Source organism: Ruditapes philippinarum, unplaced genomic scaffold (genome assembly GCF_026571515.1).
Source record: "Ruditapes philippinarum isolate M1 unplaced genomic scaffold, ASM2657151v2 ctg1998_1_1_1_1, whole genome shotgun sequence".
Taxonomy (NCBI): domain Eukaryota; kingdom Metazoa; phylum Mollusca; class Bivalvia; order Venerida; family Veneridae; genus Ruditapes; species Ruditapes philippinarum.
In genome coordinates, this window is record NW_026861480.1 from 270,764 (window position 1) to 289,516 (window position 18,753).

General features: G+C 33.0%; 1 protein-coding gene across 1 annotated transcript; it reads left to right on the forward strand.

Annotated features, from left to right (window-relative positions):
* The first annotated feature begins 4,404 nt into the window (after positions 1-4,404).
* On the forward strand, positions 4,405-11,385 carry LOC132715763 (alpha-glucosidase-like). Its single transcript, XM_060698828.1, has 10 exons — positions 4,405-4,916; positions 5,646-5,828; positions 6,441-6,595; positions 6,869-6,994; positions 7,175-7,374; positions 7,828-7,996; positions 8,268-8,447; positions 8,721-8,843; positions 9,045-9,931; positions 10,791-11,385. Exons 1-9 carry the CDS (start codon positions 4,484-4,486, stop codon positions 9,369-9,371), a joined length of 1,896 nt encoding a protein of 631 aa, XP_060554811.1. The 5' UTR covers positions 4,405-4,483; the 3' UTR covers positions 9,372-9,931; positions 10,791-11,385.
* Positions 11,386-18,753: the final 7,368 nt, after the last annotated feature.

Below are 18,753 nucleotides of genomic sequence, written 5' to 3' on the forward strand. Positions count from 1 at the left end.
CGTATTTCTCTAATATTTAATTCTTATTAAATAAGAAAAATTAAGAGTTCCTTCTCTCTAACACATACTCCCTAATGTCTTTGAAAATTAAATGTTGGTGTTTCTGTTAAAGCCGTTTTCCGGAGTATTCATATAGACATATAGGCAAAATTAAAACTGTTCAATAGAATTTCTTTAAACTTGACATGTTGTTAGAATATGATAACAGAAATATTTTAAGCGAAAAAAATTGGGGTCACCGTTCTCGTTTTTGAGTTATCTGTCCTTGAATTGGACTTTTTTGTTAAATTCAAGGGCAGATAATTTACAATGAAGGGAATTAATACAATTTTTTTCTTATTTTCACGAAGCTTACCTTCGTTTTAGTTGTCATTCTTAATTTTCATGACACAGCTTAAATGACCAAGCCCTAGACACTGGTAATCAGTATTCTTTCTGCTTTTATATTGTCCAACAAATTCAGGGTCCAGCAGTCTTGAGTTTGATCCTCCACTTCTCTGATCCCCACTACTCCAGCTTAAATTACTAAGGACTCTTTCTGATATTAGCTGTGAATCCATAACATTGATTTACTCGAACACAGTTGGGATATGTTTAAAAAAGATGAAATATTTACCGTTCGTGAATTGTGTTTTTACACCGACATGTATATATTAGTACGGCTGTCGACGAATGAACGATTGTCTGTCCATTTGATTGTAATGTGTGGTGATTGCAATGTTCAGTCAAAGGTTCGAGTAAGCACGTCTAGTACGAGCTGCGAGAATAAACATGAGCTTCTTGGCTCAGTCTGCAAGGACAGGAGATAGTTCAGCTAATTATAAGTCACGCTCGATTTAAGATACAGAGGGTATTGAATGAGTGTAAGTTAAATACTGAATTTATTGAAACAGTCGAATAAAATTATGTTATGCAGCATAATATAATATTATTCAACTCGTTCAATAAATTTAGTCTTAAACGTACACGAATATAATATTTTATTTAATTTTACCCATGAAATATGGTGCTATATCAGTCAAATATTTTCCATATTTTTAAAAAATAAATATGAAATATAAATATGAAAGTGGGCGGAGTCAAAACTCATATTTATTTTAAGGGACTTCTTTCGCCGTTTTGTTTGAAAAATCTGATGAAAACAAAACAACTTTTTCTTGAATATTGTTTTGAAAACTATCTAGCATGATAGAAAATGGTCTAACTAAGAAAATTAATCCGAACACCAATATCTTTAATTCAGTAATTAACGTTGTACAGACGTTTAAAGAGTTGTTTACATGACGTCACAATGTAGCGCCAAACAGCGCGTGCTTACGCATAAATTACTGCGCGCTGTACAATTGCAGTTGGTAGCAAGTAAGGGGATTCGTTACCATTTTCTTTGATAATGAAATTAAATAAAAAGGTTATTTTTTCGTTTTTCGTGAAATATGGTATATGTTTTCACTCAACATGATAAAATGCCACATATTTTCACTCGCCGTACCGGCTCGTGAAAATATGTGGCATTTTATCATGTTGAGTGAAAATACATTCCATATTTCACGCAAACGAAAAAATATCCTCTTATTATTTAATTTTATCCATGAAATATGGTGCTATATCAGTCAAATATATTTCATATTTTTTAAAAATAAATATGAAATATAAATATGAAAGTGGGCGGAGTCAAAACTCATATTTATTTTAAGGGACTTCTTTCGCCATTTTGTTTGAAAAATCTGAGAAATACAAAACAACTTTTTGTTGAATTTTGCTTTGAAAACTATCTAGAATGATAGAAAATGGTCTAACTAAGAAAATAAATCCGAACACCAATATCTTTAATTCAGTTATTAACGCTGTACAGACGTTTAAACAGTTGTTTACGTGACGTCACAAGGTAGCGCCAAATATCGCGTGCAAGACAAGACGTAATAACATATTGCTGCGCGCTGTACAATTGCAGTTGCGTAGCAAGCAATAGGTTTCGTAACCATTTATCTTTGATAATGAAATTAAATAAAAAGGTTATTTTTTCGTTTTTCGTGAAATATGGTATATATTTTCACTCAACATGATAAAATGCCACATATTTTCACTCGCCGTCCCGGCTCGTGAAAATATGTGGCATTTTATCATGTTTCGTGAAAATATATTCCATATTTCACTCAAACGAAAAAATATCCTCTTACTATTTATCACATCAGCACATACCCAAAATAAAACCTGTTAAATTGAAAAAGAAACATTTTTCATTGACGCACCTGTAGTATAACGCTAACATTTACTGCGTCTTAAAAATATATGCACGGTCGTGCAATACCGTATTTTAGGAGTCGCAAAAGCGGCACGGATGTACGATAAACATGTTATGTGCTATAATGTTCAGAATCGCTTCTAAGTATTGCCCTGCCATACAAAATTTTATATATCACGGCCCGGGGGAGGAACTGTTACACGAAGGATGGGGTTCTTATGATAACTTGTTTGGAGTTCTTATGATAACTGTCACGGAGTTCCTAGAAAACGTTACGGAGTTCTGTGGAAAACTTTTCTATATACGTGGAGAACTCACGTAAAAAAGGGTCATTTTTACCTTTATAATGCGGAGTTTGAGGTGCTATATTAAACTTTGATAATTAAGCTTGCCCTACATATTGTATTATGCTTCAGAAAACCCTTTAATCCATTTTTCATCGCCTTTTAAAATAAAATCGTGTAGTTTTGAGTAAAATATCCAAATAACCATTTTTCACGTGAGTTCTCCAAGTATATATAGAAAAGTTTTTCACAGAAATCCGGACTCCGTGACAGTTATCATAAGAACTCCAAACAAGTTATCATAAGAACGCTGGTCCATCCTGCGTGAAACAGTTCCTCCCCCTTGAATATATAAAAACAAGATTCTGACCCAAAATATACATATTTAAGACACAATTTTTTTTACTTAGGAGAATTCTTTTTCAAAAATGCAATGGGACCTATGACCGTCAAGTTACAGTAAAGAGTTGACTTTATATAGACGCGCTCTACATGACTGTATACTTAAATGATCTTTGAGAATTTTTGAAAAATTTCAATATTTGACCATCCGTTCAGTCACGTTCATTTACAAGTACCAGGTGAAGTCTCTTAAAAACATTTGCAATGTAAGCTCAGCAATAAATGTAATTTATTATAGATTTATACTATTGAACATACAGAGTCTAGTGTAAAGTTCTCTGTGGATTCAGAGATATAGATAAATGATATCTATCTATCTATATATATATATATATATATATATATATATATATATATATATATATATATATATATATATATATATATATATATATATATATATATATATATATATATATATATATGTCTCTGGTGGAATTGATTGTAAAACAAAATAGAACATAATGTAAGTTATATAGATATCTACGAATTTTAACCAAAGTGAGAAAATGCCGCGCAGCAGCGGCCCTTCACTATACTCATTACTGGAGGAAGAATAATAATAATAATTAGAATTATGGTGGTTTCGTCGAACTACCGGTTCGGCGAACTTAATTTATGAAGAGGTGCGAAAGTGGTTTCGTCGATCTTATGTTATGCACAGTAGACATGGTTCATATATTACGTTGTGTAAAAAAATTAGGTTTTACTCAAACAATGTACATGTATATATATATTCAATGATGTTGTTTGTTCACCGAGATCTCTTACATATTGTGTTATGCTTTTATGTAAATATTATTAATTACTATTATACCTGGGACATAAGATAATCTTATTATCTTATGTCCCAGATTATACTAAAGTAAATTATAAATAATAGGTTTAAATTTTCAATACAGTATCTTGTTTTTAAATGCATGAAAATGTGTGATAAACCACTCATTACGACCCGCGATAATTGACGTTCCCAACAACCTGTTTTAGATCAGTTCGCCGAACCTGTAGTTCGACGAAACTACTTAGATATACCATGAAATATGACTCATGATTGGTACTGTATAAACTTTATTCTATTCATATGAGTACTTAACTTTTTTTTTCAGCCATTTTTGCTTGACTGGTATGCAGACACAAGAAAAATTAATTAAAACTGGCGCATACCAGATCTAGATTTGGATAAGGTCCAAACATGATGCAATAAAACGTTTCCATGTGTGCGGCAATTTTTCAGCGCATGCGTCGACTATGGTATTTTATTTGCAGGTAGTTCGAATATATGATCTAAGATACTTTTACGCAATTTATTTAGAAGAAATCAAACTTTGCTGATGTTTTATTTAAAATAATTTAGCATGTATGGTTTTATCCTTTAAGATATTCTATATATTGTGTTTCTTACGCAATTGAGAATTCCATGAAACCCACCACCCCTTGTATCAATAATAAGCCCGACGTTCTGACGTCAGCATAGCACCGGAAACGCCTTGTCGGAGGACTTATTTTGCGAAGGACAGAGAGAAGGAGAAAGGAAATTTTCAAAAATAATACAGATATGAGTAACGAAAACACTAATCACCCTGATGAAAAGCAGAGTTTGAAAGAGGAGTATGATGATTCTGCAACAGCCGATGATCTTGATGACTCGAAAGCAAAGTTTTTGAACGGTAAAAGTGGTTTGGACGACCAGTGTGTGATCGAAGTCGGCTCCGAAGCTTCATTCACTGGGTTGGGGAAAGATGAGTTGATGAAATATGCCAGTGATCCATTTTGGGTTCGTACTCGGATGATTTTATTTGCCCTCTTCTGGATAGGATGGGTTGCTATGCTTGTTGCTGCGATTGTTATAATTGTTGTGGCACCGAAATGTCCGAAAAGACCAGACCAAAAATGGTACCAAACAGATGTGGTGTATCAGGTGAACGTAAAATCATTCAAGGACTCGTCAAAAGCAGGAACAGATGGTGCAGGAGTTGGAGATCTGTCAGGTATAAGAGGCGTTTATAATTTTTTTTCTCTGTAAGTGGGTCAACTTGTATTGGATGATGTAATATTGCATTGAACATTGCATTTCGGTCTCCTGATTTGGGAGACTATCTAGCCAAATAGGCTATATCCTGAATTGACCATGTCTCTAGTGTGTACTATCTGGTGCATTCCATTTTCTTTAGATCTAGTTTATTAACCTTTTTGAAAAGCTACCTTACCACCGTTTTACGGTACATTACAGATTTACTCATTAAGCTCTGGGAAATTTTACCTAAACTTTGTGACTACTTATTGTTTCTACATTTTATTATCATTATACTGTTCCCTTAATTTCACAGTGTCAGCGGGACTTCAACCCCGATTATAATATAAACGATAATTCAGGTTTTTCCCAGGATTTTGGGACCCATGGATTGATGGAATCGGGAATTTCAGGGATGTTTTGTTAAAAATTGGGGGAAATGCTTAACTTAAATTTTGCAGTGATTAAATGAATGCAAAGATTCACTATGAACATTTAAGCACCATAACAGTAAAGAAGCCCTTATTTTCAAAGATTTAAGAATTTGTTTTTTATTATATATTTATTTTGAAACTTTAAGTTGGGAATGTTTTCCTGTGGATTGGTATTATTTTCAATTGGGAATATGACCGAATATCGACTATAAGATAAGCTAAAAAATCCCTGTAATTTGTTAGATAACAGTGTATTCTTCAAACTTTTACAGGAGTAGCAAGTAAGGTGGAGTACCTACAGTCTATTGGTGTGAATGCATTCTGGCTGAACTCTATCTACAAATCTGGTGACAATTCATACGACAACAATGACGTGGTGGACCACAAGCAGGTTGATGAATCATTCGGAACTATGCAAGCATTTGATGACCTTAGGAAAGATACAAAGAAAAAAGGTACTTGCATGCAGCTGTTTACATATTAAAATTGCATTTATATATAAGTGTATACCAGTATGTTCTGGCAGTTGAAATAAAGAACTAAACTTAAAGGGCAACATAAATACATTTGATCGATGAGCATAAATATAGGCATAGAATATTATTAGTGAGGTCAGTTCATTAAAAAAATTGTTAGTTCATTGTGATGCTAAGATTCTGGATTCCCAAGCAACCACATGTATTTGGCTTTATTTGTGCAGTCATGCTAAGCTTTTACTTTTGAGATTGTTGTACAATCTAAGCTTCCATTTTTTATCCCTCCCCTTAACCAGAGACATCTATGTCTCTGCCTTAACGGTGTCTTGATAAATGTTAAATTGTATTCTGTTGTATAGGCAGCTAAAACTGTAGTCGGATAAGCATCATTCTTAAACATTTTAAGATAACACCATTTCAGTTTAAAAGTTTGTATTGAAATTAATATTCTTATATAAAAGTTTGTATTGAAATTAATATTCTTATAAAATGAGCTCTCATTTTCCCAAAAGTTGCCCTTTTAAAAAGGACTTGTATGAAATAATTGATTCGTGAATTAATTATTGAGTTTTCCACTTTCACAAATTTCAGGAATGAGACTTGTTCTGGACTTTATCCCAAATCATACTGGTAAGAAACATGAATGGTTCACAAAGAGTGAAATGAAGGAAGTTGGGTTTGAGAACTTCTATATATGGGCTAAGGGCACGGGTTCAGACCCATCTGTGAATCCACCAAACAACTGGGTAAGTATTTTACTGTTTCATATAGTTAGTATACCTTTCAGTCTTTCAATGTATACAATCTAATCAGCAGTATTAAGAAAAAATGTTTGTCTACTACATGCTTGTTTAAGTAAATGTAAATAGGAGTTCATATGCTATGTTAAAATTAATTGGCTTTATTTTTATATATTTCTTGAGAGAATATTTTTGAACTTCTGGACAAAATGGGTTTTCAATATTTATACCAATATTTTATAAAGTAACACATCAGAGTCAATTTGACAATCTTTTCAGGTGACTGTCTATAACACCCCTGCATGGACATACAGTACAGATAGGAAGGAATGGTACTATCATTCTTACTTGCCAGAATATCCAGACCTTAACTTGAGGGATGAGAATGTACTTGCCAATCTTGATGTAAGTAACACGTCTCTTGTCAAATATTGCTACTGTCAAAATTACATATGGAATATCCAAGTGGGATTTTTTTTCTTAAGAAAATTGTTATTTTTGCACTTTTCATTATTTCTGCTGGTGCATCATGTAGTGACTGTGTAAATTTCGAATGTTTATTAAATGTCTAGATTTTATTTATAGGGAGTATTGAGGTTCTGGTTGGACAAGGGAGTAGATGGATTTGCTGTTCAAGGATTACAGAGACTGGTTGAGAACAATGAGACTAGTACTGACGAGGGCACAGCGGGAGAACACACTGTAGATCAACCAGAAAACCTAGGATTGGTGGAAAGATGGAGAGGAATAATCAACTCTTACTCTGACAAACCAGGAAGAGAAAGGTGATTGGCATTTCATTTTTTTCCCAACAGCATATCCACTGATTATTCTTTTTCAAGATCTAGTTTTCCTGTTTATTAAAATAAAAACTGAACTGATTTAGAGATTTTAATAAATGTATTGTTAACTTTGTTTGTTTATGTTAAAATTAGTAGGCACAAAAGTCATGTAGTATGTTTGACCACTGTCCAATGACATTTATAAGTCAGTTATGATGAGGTTAAATTTGTCATGGTGAAGATTCACAGGGTGGTAATGAGAAATTGATTTAGTTTTTTGTGTGACAGTGAATTTATTATACACCAATAAAAACAGATATCGTTCTGTTAAACACTATTTGAATTTTCTTAGTTTTTGGAGTAAATAGACTTTAAATGTGATATTTAACTACTTATATTTTGTTATTTTTTACCATTTTCAAAATAATAAACATGTTGTGTGTATTAATTGTATAGGGTGCTGATTGCCAACATTGAGGAGAAAGGAAACAACACGTTAGACTATCACAATGCTGGTATACACATTGTGATTTCCGATGTTCTCATCGGTGTTGATGACTCCTGTGACCAAGAGTGTATGAAGGACAAATTAATGTCAACTACCGAGGGATGGAGAGGATGGCAGGTATGTTTTGTTTACTGATGTTTTCAGTTATCTTTACCTTGGCGATATTTACTTTTTGTGCTTGTTATGTTTTGACATGTTCAAGAAAAACTTGATTCGTTTCATCCTAGGTATTTAGATAATTTTTTCTGTTCAGAAAATGTATTTATAGTATTTATGACTTTCTTATTTATGCTCGACAATGAATACAGATGATACTATAATGATACTGGAACAGGTTCGTGAGTTTATTATTTTTGATCTTAGAAAATATTTGCCTTTTCTTTAACAGGTTGACAATGAGAACAGTCCTCGCTTTGGAAGTGTTGTGAGTGAAGCTCTACAAAAAGCTTGGCAAGCATTCCACCTTTTGATGCCCGGCACACCAATTGTTTACTATGGTGACGAAATTGCAATGAAGAATGGCGTTATTACCAACAATTCAGATCCTGTAGCTAAATTACCAGGACAGGTCAGTTTGGTTAAGTCCTCGCTCTGGTGTGAATTTATTCAATTCCTGTACTATTCTGTGTTAAAAAAAAAACTGCCGGATTCTTTCTTTTTAATTAAACAGACTCTTCAATGGTGTCATTCTATCTTAAAACATTTTCAGAATATTTTGTTACTTCAAGCTTTAAGTAAACTGTAGATATTTTTGAGATTAAAAAAGTTTTGATCTTTTTCGGACTCTCTTTATATGTGTACATGTAAACTCATCTGACAGCATCTTATTTCACTATTTTAGATATCAAGAGACCCTTACCGTACACCGATGTTGTGGACCTCTGACTTAAATGCTGGTTTCTGTGCAGCAGATGTGAAACCATGGCTACCAGTCAACACAGATTACTCCTATAGTAATGTAGAGGTAAGCATTAAGACAAAAAAAATGTTTCCAAGATATTTATTTTCTTCATACTATACAATTGCTTTCAGTTTGACATTAAATACACATGTAGCTTTTTAAGCTAAGAAAGAAGAAAAGTTATCCTGTAATTGAAAAGGTTGTTACTGAAAATTTCTTTCCCAGTATTAATCATTATTAAAATAAACTTCTTTATACTTGCAGTTCAACCGAGCTCATTTGGTTGGGTATACTATCCTAAATTCGTTTGAAGATCTGGTAAAGCTGCGGTCTAAGGAATCATTCCAGTTTGGTAATATTGAGATCAAGATTTACAATGATATTCTGTACTTCACACGTAAAGCCGAAGGTTTCCCAGGCTACCTAGTGGCTGTTAACAGAGGATCAAAGACAGCTGGATTCAAGGACATTGCAGATAAACTTACCCTGGTCTATGATTCTTCAGGAACCAATTCTGTTGGGACTGTATTTGATACCAAGTCTGCTCCAATTGGCTTTAATGATGGAGGAGTCTATGTTTTTGAATATTAAGAAGAAAAAAACACTGTCTTTACCTTACAAGATGAATTTGAGATAAATAATTCAGTGATAATGTGGCCTACTCCAGTATTTTGACCCATAATTCTTAAAGCTTATGAAATTACCATACATCATATAAATGATAATCACTAAATCAGTAGCTTATTTATTATACAATAAGTTGTTTATATCAGAGTAGCAAAGTTAACTTTTAACATGTTAAGATCTTTAAAAAAATAGCTTTAGTTTAAACATATGCTGATAAAACCTGAAGAATGCTATCCAAATTATGTTATCTATGAAGGTTGTTTACTAAAAGGTTTATCAGATTTTGGCAAAGGACCACATGTTTGACATTAAAAAAAGGTGTTTGTATTGCTGCATTATTTATCTGTTTTTGTTAGCTGTTGGAAACTTGACAAAGAATGTGTCCTTGTTAATATATTGACTCATATATCAAATTACTTGATGGTATGATAGCATCTTACATTACAATAACCAGTTTTAGGTCAACCTCATTGTTTAAACCAAATGTCTTTTTAGATAAGTATGCTTTACGAAAAAAAAATAAAGTTTCCTTTTAAAAGGAAAGGCTTGCACAGTTGTGCCTTCATCCCAACCCTTTAAAATTGTGTGGTTTTTTTGGTCTCAATTTATTATCACATTTTTTTTTTGAATTACGGTATTTGTATTTCATAAAGGGTTTATTTAGTTGGATTTTTTTTTGGAAAACCGAATATTTTTTGTCAAAACGACTTGAAATCTATTCTCTATTGTATAAAACTAATAAAGAAAATGATCAATCGTAAAAATACTATATAACGTGATACTGAAGGAAAACAAGTGTGCACATTTCATTTCCCCTTTTTCGCATCGAAATCATTCCTTTGCTTTATAGACAAGTAAATGCACTAAAATACTTCGTTACGTGGTACCAATTAATAAGCATGTATCAACTATGTTACACGATCACAAATAGACGATATCAGCACCAAACTCCTCACAGCTGTTACGTCACGCTTTGCTACTTTAACTGGAGAGGGGTGGGAAGGTTAATGATATGCATGGGCTATTTTTAGATTACCTCACCATTACGGTTTAAACCGATAAATCAAGTAAAAATAGAAATCCTACTTATATAAACAAACTGGGATTACCGAAGTAACTAAAATAGCTTAGATTTCCGTAATATTACTTCGTCTGATTCCGCAGTATGACGGAATCGCCCAAATTGTCACGATTGCAATCGGAACTACATCGGCTATTATCATTAATCCGAAGAGTGACGGAAAAGGCCGAAAAGTTGCGATTGGCACGATTGGAGCTGGTTTTCCGTTCAATCATGCACCAACAGATGTAAGCAGGAAACCACCTAACCGGAACAAGTTTTCCATATGAAATGGCTTGCAGCCGTGGCTGCAAGCCAAAAAGAATATAGAATAAACTTGAACTTGTTTTGAATGGTTAAGATTTTATTAGTTTAAAAGCACATTATGCCTTACAATTCCATTTTTATTTGATTCTTTAGAAATGTCAAACATGAGTTTAATGTTTTAATTACGGATTTAGAGCATGTTAGATGTTTAACAGCTGAAGATAGTAGAACGGAATGTGCAGTTATGTCCGTTAAGGTAGCAAAATGTAAACTAAAGTAGTATATTGATTTCCATACTTAATACTTATTCATTATACAAATTGCCTACAAAGCTAGATAGTTTATCTATATGGCAAATGAGTATTTTTTGGAAACTAACAAGATACCAAAAATAAAAAAAATAATAAAAAATGAAAAGCATTTTTGAGGCATAATGGGCCTTTAACAAGAACTTAATATATGACATGTAGTGTTTTAGGGACTGTTTCCAACAGTTAACAAACTGAAAAACTACTTCTTTTATCTTTCTCTTTCAAATTTATACACAAATTGTGCGGCATTGGGTTCTAATTTGGCTGTTTAATTTTGATTTATTTCTGTTCCATAAAAGAAAGAAAAGAACTCAATAAAAACAAGAATACTTAAAAACTGCTACAGTGTTGTTTATATTCTGACCCTGACCCCTAATTTCTTGACAGATTATATTGCGCATATTTTTATAAGATGGCTGATCATACTAAAACCCCCTAATAATTTGGTATTCAATAAATAAAGCATAGTGACATTGCTTCCGTATTTCTAAAGTAAGCTGCAAGATAAATGAAATTATTATCCCCCGCCGAAAAGGCGGCGGGGGATATAGAAATAGTCTCCTTCCGTCCTTCCTTCCGTCCGACATTTTTGTCCGGAGCATATCTCTAAAAGTATTTGAGTTATCAACTTGAAACTTCATAGGTGGATAGACCTCATTGAGGAGGAGTGCAGTGCACAAGACATGATAACTCTACAAGCCCTGCATAATTTTTGAGTTATTGCCCTTTGTTTATTTTTCAAAAAATTGATTTTTTGTCCAGAGCAGTAACTCCAAAAGCCTATGAGATATCAACATGAAAACTTCATAGGTCATAGATCTCACTCAGGAGGTGTGCAGTGCACAAAGAATGATAACTCTACCTTTTCATACAAATTTTTGAGTTATTGCCCTTTGTTATTTTTCATACTTAATTTTTCACCTGAGTGGAGCATAACTCAAAAAAAGTGTTTGAGATGATCAACATGAAATGTCATAGGTGGATAGATCTTATTGAGGGGAATGTTGTCGCGCAAGAATGATAAGCTCTTCCCCTAACCATTTTTGAGTTATTGCCCTTTGTTCTTTTTTCATGCTATTTTGTCCAGAGCTTTATCTCAAAAAGTATTTGAGGTATCAACTTGAAACTACATAGGTGGATGTATCTCATTGAGGAAGAGTGCAGTGCACAAGAATGATAACTCTACCCTGCATAATTTTTGAGTTAATGCCCTTTGTTATTTTCAAAATTAATTTTTTGTCCAGAGCATAACTCAAAAGGCCTTTGAGAATATCAAAATGAAACTTCATAGGTGCATAGATCTAACTCAGGTGTGCAGTGCACAAGAATGATAACTCTACCTTTCATAATTTTTGAGTTATTGCCCTTTGTTATTTTTCATACTTAATTTTCACCCGAGTTGGAGCATAACTCAAAAGTGTTTGAGATGTCATCAAAAGTGTTGAGATGTCAACATGAAAATGTCATAGGGATAGATTTTTATTGAGGAGGAATGCTGTGCACAAGAAGATAACTCATTGTACAATTTTGAAGATTGCCCTTTGTTCTTTTTCATACTATTTGTCCGGAGCTTTTCTCAAAAAAGTATTTTGATATAACTTCTAGGTGGATAGATCTCTGCAGAGTAATTGATAACTCTACCCTGCATAATTGTTTAGTTATTGCCTTTTTTTTTATTTTTCAAAATTAATTTTTGTCCAGAGCATAACTCAAAAGGCCTTTGAGATATCATTATGAAACTTCATAGGTGCATAGATCTAACTCAGGAGGTGTGCAGTGCACAAGAACGATAACTATACCTTTCATAATTTTTGAGTTATTGCCCTTTGTTATTTTTCATACTTAATTTTTCAATTCATTTTTTTTCTCAAAAAGTATTTGAGGTATCAACTTGAAACTTCATAGGTGGATAGATTTTACTGAGGAGGGATGCAGCACACAAGAATGATAACCTACCCTGCATTATTTTTTTGTTATTTTCAGCCATCAGTATTCACATAGGTTTCAAATCTGTTATCACTATAGCCATCAGTTTTCATTACCAAATGACCTCTTAAAATGGAATTATTCTGCTCTACTACATATACATTCTTCCAATGAGCAAACACATTCGGCGGGGGATGGCCATGTTGACATGGCTCTTGTACATTTTACATAGATACAACTTGTCAATGTAGACCACTAATGGCAGACTGACCATAATTTAGATTAGGCCTATTATCCCTTTGGTATAAAGACTGACACCCGAGTTGTTGCCCATTCCGTAAAAGACATTCGGCTATTAAATAAATGAGATTAGCCCAAAGCGTATTTTGAAGTTTGGTTTTTTTTCATAAAGAAAACATTTTAAAAAAACGTTCATTGATTACTTCACAGTAAATATAAAATAAAAATCCTTTTACACACATTTGTGTTATGCTTTAAATTCGATGCACTTTGGACTTTAGGTAACACGATAAGAATACATGTACATAGGACTTCATTAATGATTAAACATGGCTTATTTGTAGAGAATTCTGGTTGTGCAGTCTCATATTCAGCTTTACCTGCAGATGATCATTTATATATATAAATAAGCGTTTCAAAAGTAAATGGCTGTTAAGGTGTGAAGGTTCATCCGCCCTTTAGGCACTGAGTTATGTTCTTTATACTGGGTATAATGAATATCTAATAAGGAAAGAGATTTTATCGAAATGGTCTTAGTGGTCTGGCTTTGATTATACATGTAGATCTACTTGGTAAGATGACTATCTTGGATGAAATCATGTAACAGTGGGGTATGAGGCAGGGTAATATTAGATAGATATCTGCTGCTGTGATATTGATTATCTGTCAGTCGGGATTAATTGTCGTAATTAATGAAACACCACCCGACGGCAATATGAGGTAATATGTCGGTATATGTTTTACACATATTGATATTGAGAGCTTTTGGATAGCATGCATTTTAGCGGACATTTAGTGCGAAATTTACAGCGAACGTTTCTAAATCTCTCGTATCATTTTTAGATGTAAACGTTTCATTAGACGAAAACAATATTATTCACACTGATATACATGTTAAAGAGACAGACAATCATCAGTATTTAGAATACTCTTCCTGTCACCCAGTGTCTTGTAAAAATGGTATTCCGTACAGTCAAGGAAAACGTTATCGCCGTATCATTTCTGACGATAATGTTTTCAACGATTCTTTACAGAATTTACGTACATACTTCAAAGCAAGAAATTATCCTATCAATGTTATTGATAACGCACTAAGTAAGTTTCATGTCTAACACAGGATATGAGGCCCTGTGTACTAACAACAAAAACAAGTGATGCAGTGTTATTCCCTTTGTTGTTGAGTATAACCCAACTTTACCTAACATTAGTAATATAATTAAAAAGTATTGGGATTTACTTAAACTTTCAAGTAAATGTTTCTGTGCAAAGCTTCATGAAAGTAAACCTTTGTTGCATTTAAAAAGACCTAAAAAATCTAAAAGACATTCTTATTAATACTAATATTAGGTCTAATAACAAAAATACGAAATGTTCATCCAAATGTAATAGAAGTAGATGTACACATTGCAGCTCCATTATTGAAAGTAATATATTTATTAGTACTTATAGTCTTAGTAGGAATTATCATGTAAATAATAATACTGATTGTTCTACGAAATGTTATATATCTTGTCACATGTGATAAATGAAGAGCAATATGTTGGTCAAACGAAGCAACAAGTGTCTTAACGCATGAAAAGCCATAGGTTTGATATCAACAAGTTTTCCGATCCGTAATTTTCTACCAATGTCGCTACACACTTTAATAAAAGGAATCATTGTGTTAAGGATTTTAAATTTATGCCTATAGAGATTGTCTCTGATGATATGGAACGCTTATAACAAGAATCATACTGGATTCATAAGCTTAACACATTATCTCCTAATGGTATGAATGCAAAAGCTTTGTGCAATGTATGACTTTGTCATCTTTCAAGCATATTATTGAGCCGGTATACATATACATGTAGTATGTTTTTTTTCTCATATCAAGGTTTTTATTATCATTAATTTTTGTATCAAATGTGCAGATTCATTTTATATTTATAATTGTTTGTATATTGCTTTATTTTATATTCATGAAAGATTCTGTATTTATTGGACAAAGTTTTTATTCCCGCGTTAACGTCACGTTAAATCTGTTTAGCGTATAGTTAAACGGACGTTGCGTCATTTGTCATTTGTTATTTTATAAACGTCAATTTTTTCTGAAAAAGACTAAACGTCGAAAGCTTAAGAAAAGCGTTTGTTTTTATTGAACTGATTATATATGTAAATAAAGATAAATTCATACTTATCAAATCGTCACTGACAGAGATAAATTCTTCAAAACATAAAACAAAACTATTTGTTATAACTTAATAAATATACAGTATAGATGACAAGATGCATAAGCAACAATTTACGCAGCAACGGATTTAGGGGGCGTGAGAGATGTTGCACGTATTTATTATCCCTCAACAGACTCAATCAAACCGAGTCTGCGATTCTCTTGTAATTTGTTGTGATTAATGCTTCCGAGGGATCACTTTGTTACTTCACAACAGCAGGTGTCAAGTGCTGTGTGGCAGCTGTAAAAAGTTCACTTCAGTGTTGTTATATTTTAGGGATCACTTTGTTTCCAGATTTTTATACGCATGTAATTTATTTTAAAAATGCCACTCATCAACTACCTAACGTATAATAAAGCACCATTATAAACAAGAGGGCCATGATGGCCCTGAAGTCGCTCACCTGTATATAGGCCCCCAGAGCGGGGCCAGTTTAAACCCCAGGGCTTTTGTTTGAACGAACTTGGTAGACACCCATTAGAAGATATTTCATGCTAAACATCTAAGGTTTGGCTCGTTGAGTTTTTTTTAAAAAAAATTAAGATTTAACTATACACATATAGTTAAAAGCAATGACACCCCTAGGGCAGGGCCAGTTTTGACCCCATTTGACACTCACTAGAAGATGTTTCATGCTTAATATCTAAACTCTAGCTATTTGGTTTTTTTTTAAATCAGATTTTTAAGTTTTTGCTATACACATATAAGGAAAATCAATGTCCCCCGGGGCAGGGCCAATTTTGACCCTAGGGCTTTTATTTGAACAAACTTTGAAGACACTAACTGGAAGATGTTTCATGCTTAATATCTTAACTCTAGCTATTTGGGTTTTTTCAAAGAAGTTTTTTTAAGTTTTTGCTATAAACATAAATAAAATCAGTTTGGTTGATGTGCAGTCATTGGTTTCAGAGGAGATGTTGTTAATGTTCAAAAGTTGACGACGCACGACGATGGACGATGGACACAGGGCCATCACAATAGCTCACCCTGAGCATTGCTCAGGTGAGCTAAAACACATTCTCTTAGGGTAAAAAGTGCATATTAACAACCCGAAAATGTCTTGTTATTCAGTGATTGCGACCAGGGGAGAGAACTAAAACTGTGTATAGATTACTCGCCCCATGAAAATATTGCAAGCGTCAGGCTATATAGTAAATGTGATGTATAATAAAGTCATTTGATCTCCTGGGTATGGTGGCTGATTTGGTACATTGCGCGTTGCGTTGTCGATAGCGACAACGCAATTAACCTATATCGTTATCGCCTTTTCGTCGACAAAGTGCCAAACGAAGCGCTGTCGTCCTGTCTCTAGGGAAGCACGCCAAAGGGCGCGTTGTCTTGCGGTGCGATGTCGCCCTGTCCCTTGGCTTATAAGTCAATCCTTCAGTTTGAATCGAGCGACAATGTGCCATCGCGACAACACGCTGCACGACAACGCGCCGTTTGGCGTATATCGTTAACGACAGGACGAAAGTCTGACAACGCGTCGTTTGACGCTTTGTCCTGTTGTCGGTAGCGCCAACATGATGCACAAAAGCGTTCCAAATAAGCCACCATACAAATCAGGCACCATATTCAACAGCTACGCGAACGCTGCGCAAACATACGTAAGTCTTTATTGCGACGTAACTTAACTTTTATAGTGAAGTAATGAATATAGAAATTATACGCAAAAAATAAATATTATGCGAACATGTAGTTAGACATACATCCACTCATTATGATTTATAATGCCACAGTATTCAAAGCGTGTTAGCCAATCAAACTTCGAGAAATTTAATTGCATTATTATAAAAATATAACTTTGTGTTTTGAGGATAAGAATGTAAAAACTAAAACCATTTTTCTAAATTAAATGAAATTGAAAATATAAAAAAATCATGCGATGAGATTATATTTTTTTCTATACATGTAAGTTCTTGCCGACTTCAATTTCTTCTGTGAGTACATGAAGTACAATGTATGTATCTTATTCTTTTTTTCCTTCAAAATAAAAATATTAATTAATGAAATAGTCGGGTAAACGAGATTTTCATCAAATCTGCAAGCGAGCAGATTTTAAATAAGTTTAGATTAAACAATTAGTGTACGACACGTATTGCAGGTGTTTTTAAGTATGCATTGACCTTTTGGCATGAGATCATATATTTCAGATTAATTATTGTTAACTACTATAAATTAATTCCCAAAAGCTTGACCCTTCACAGTCTGTTTAAACCGCATTATATTGTAACATGGATTTTAATTTTAAAAAAGATCTTATATTAATTTTACCTCTCATAATGCTATAAACCTCTGATTAAAGAAATATGAGTAAACTGTAACTGTCTTTGATTTTTTTTTATATTCTAGACCCTTGTTTATAGTATTTACTGTCTTTGTTATAAATTATAAACCATTAAAACCACATGTACGTGTACGCAGGTACTTAATTACTTTTTCTGGCGATGTTTGAAGCAGTGTGTGTTTGGGGTGGCGGCGGGTGTGGGGGGAGTTGATTCAAGACATAATTTGTTACAAAGATTAAACATACGTATGACCGTTTCTATTTTTAACGATTACAAAATTAAGTCTACCAAATTCAAAACGATTTTTTTTCTTCTTTTTATTCTGTTGTTTTCATGCAATAAATAGTGTGACCTTAGTGTTGTTTTTCATCGTGATATATCACACTGTTCACAGTTGGAGAAACAAACAGACATCTATATTAATAGTGCAACAAAGTTCTTAAATAAAATGTAAAGAATAGCTCTTACCATTCTAGAATAAAAATTGAAGAAGCTCTAAGATAAAATGTAAGGGATAGCTTTTTTGCCACTATAAATGAAATTTAAAGGACAGTACTAAAATAAAATGTACAGGAATGAGGATAGTTCTTTAACTTTTAGGTTAATTTGTAAATGATTACAAAAATTATAAAGTCAAACGTAAAACATGTAAAAGGGACACCTTAAATAGAAGTTGTCTTACTTTGAAAAATCATCAATACCACTATGTTATAATTTAATTTCAATGTTTACAAAATGGGTATTTTCTTTGCTACAAGAAATAATAATTATGTCATTGTTATGCAAGCATTGCTAACATCTTTTTATACTAAAAACTTAGAAATAACATAACTTTGCATGTTAACCAGTATTACTTCGGCCGAGTATCATTTTGAAAGATACTTCTTGTTTGGTTTCCAAAAATATACTCATTTGCTAATTACCTGAATCATCTTTTTTCTTCTGCTGCTTTTTTGGTATAATTAGTACAGTTAGTATTGTGATTTAATATTTTGTATGGAAGTAAAAAAACTAATTTGTTTTCATTTTGCTTCTTTTCTGACA

Excerpts from the sequence above, each read along its gene's own strand:
- LOC132715763 (XM_060698828.1), top strand. The coding sequence starts at position 4,484 with ATGAGTAACGAAAACACTAATCACCCTGATGAAAAGCAGAGTTTGAAA. Across the intron at positions 7,375-7,827 it reads GACAAACCAGGAAGAGAAAG|GGTGCTGATTGCCAACATTG; the intron begins GTGATTGGCATT and ends TTAATTGTATAG. Across the intron at positions 8,844-9,044 it reads ACTCCTATAGTAATGTAGAG|TTCAACCGAGCTCATTTGGT; the intron begins GTAAGCATTAAG and ends TTATACTTGCAG.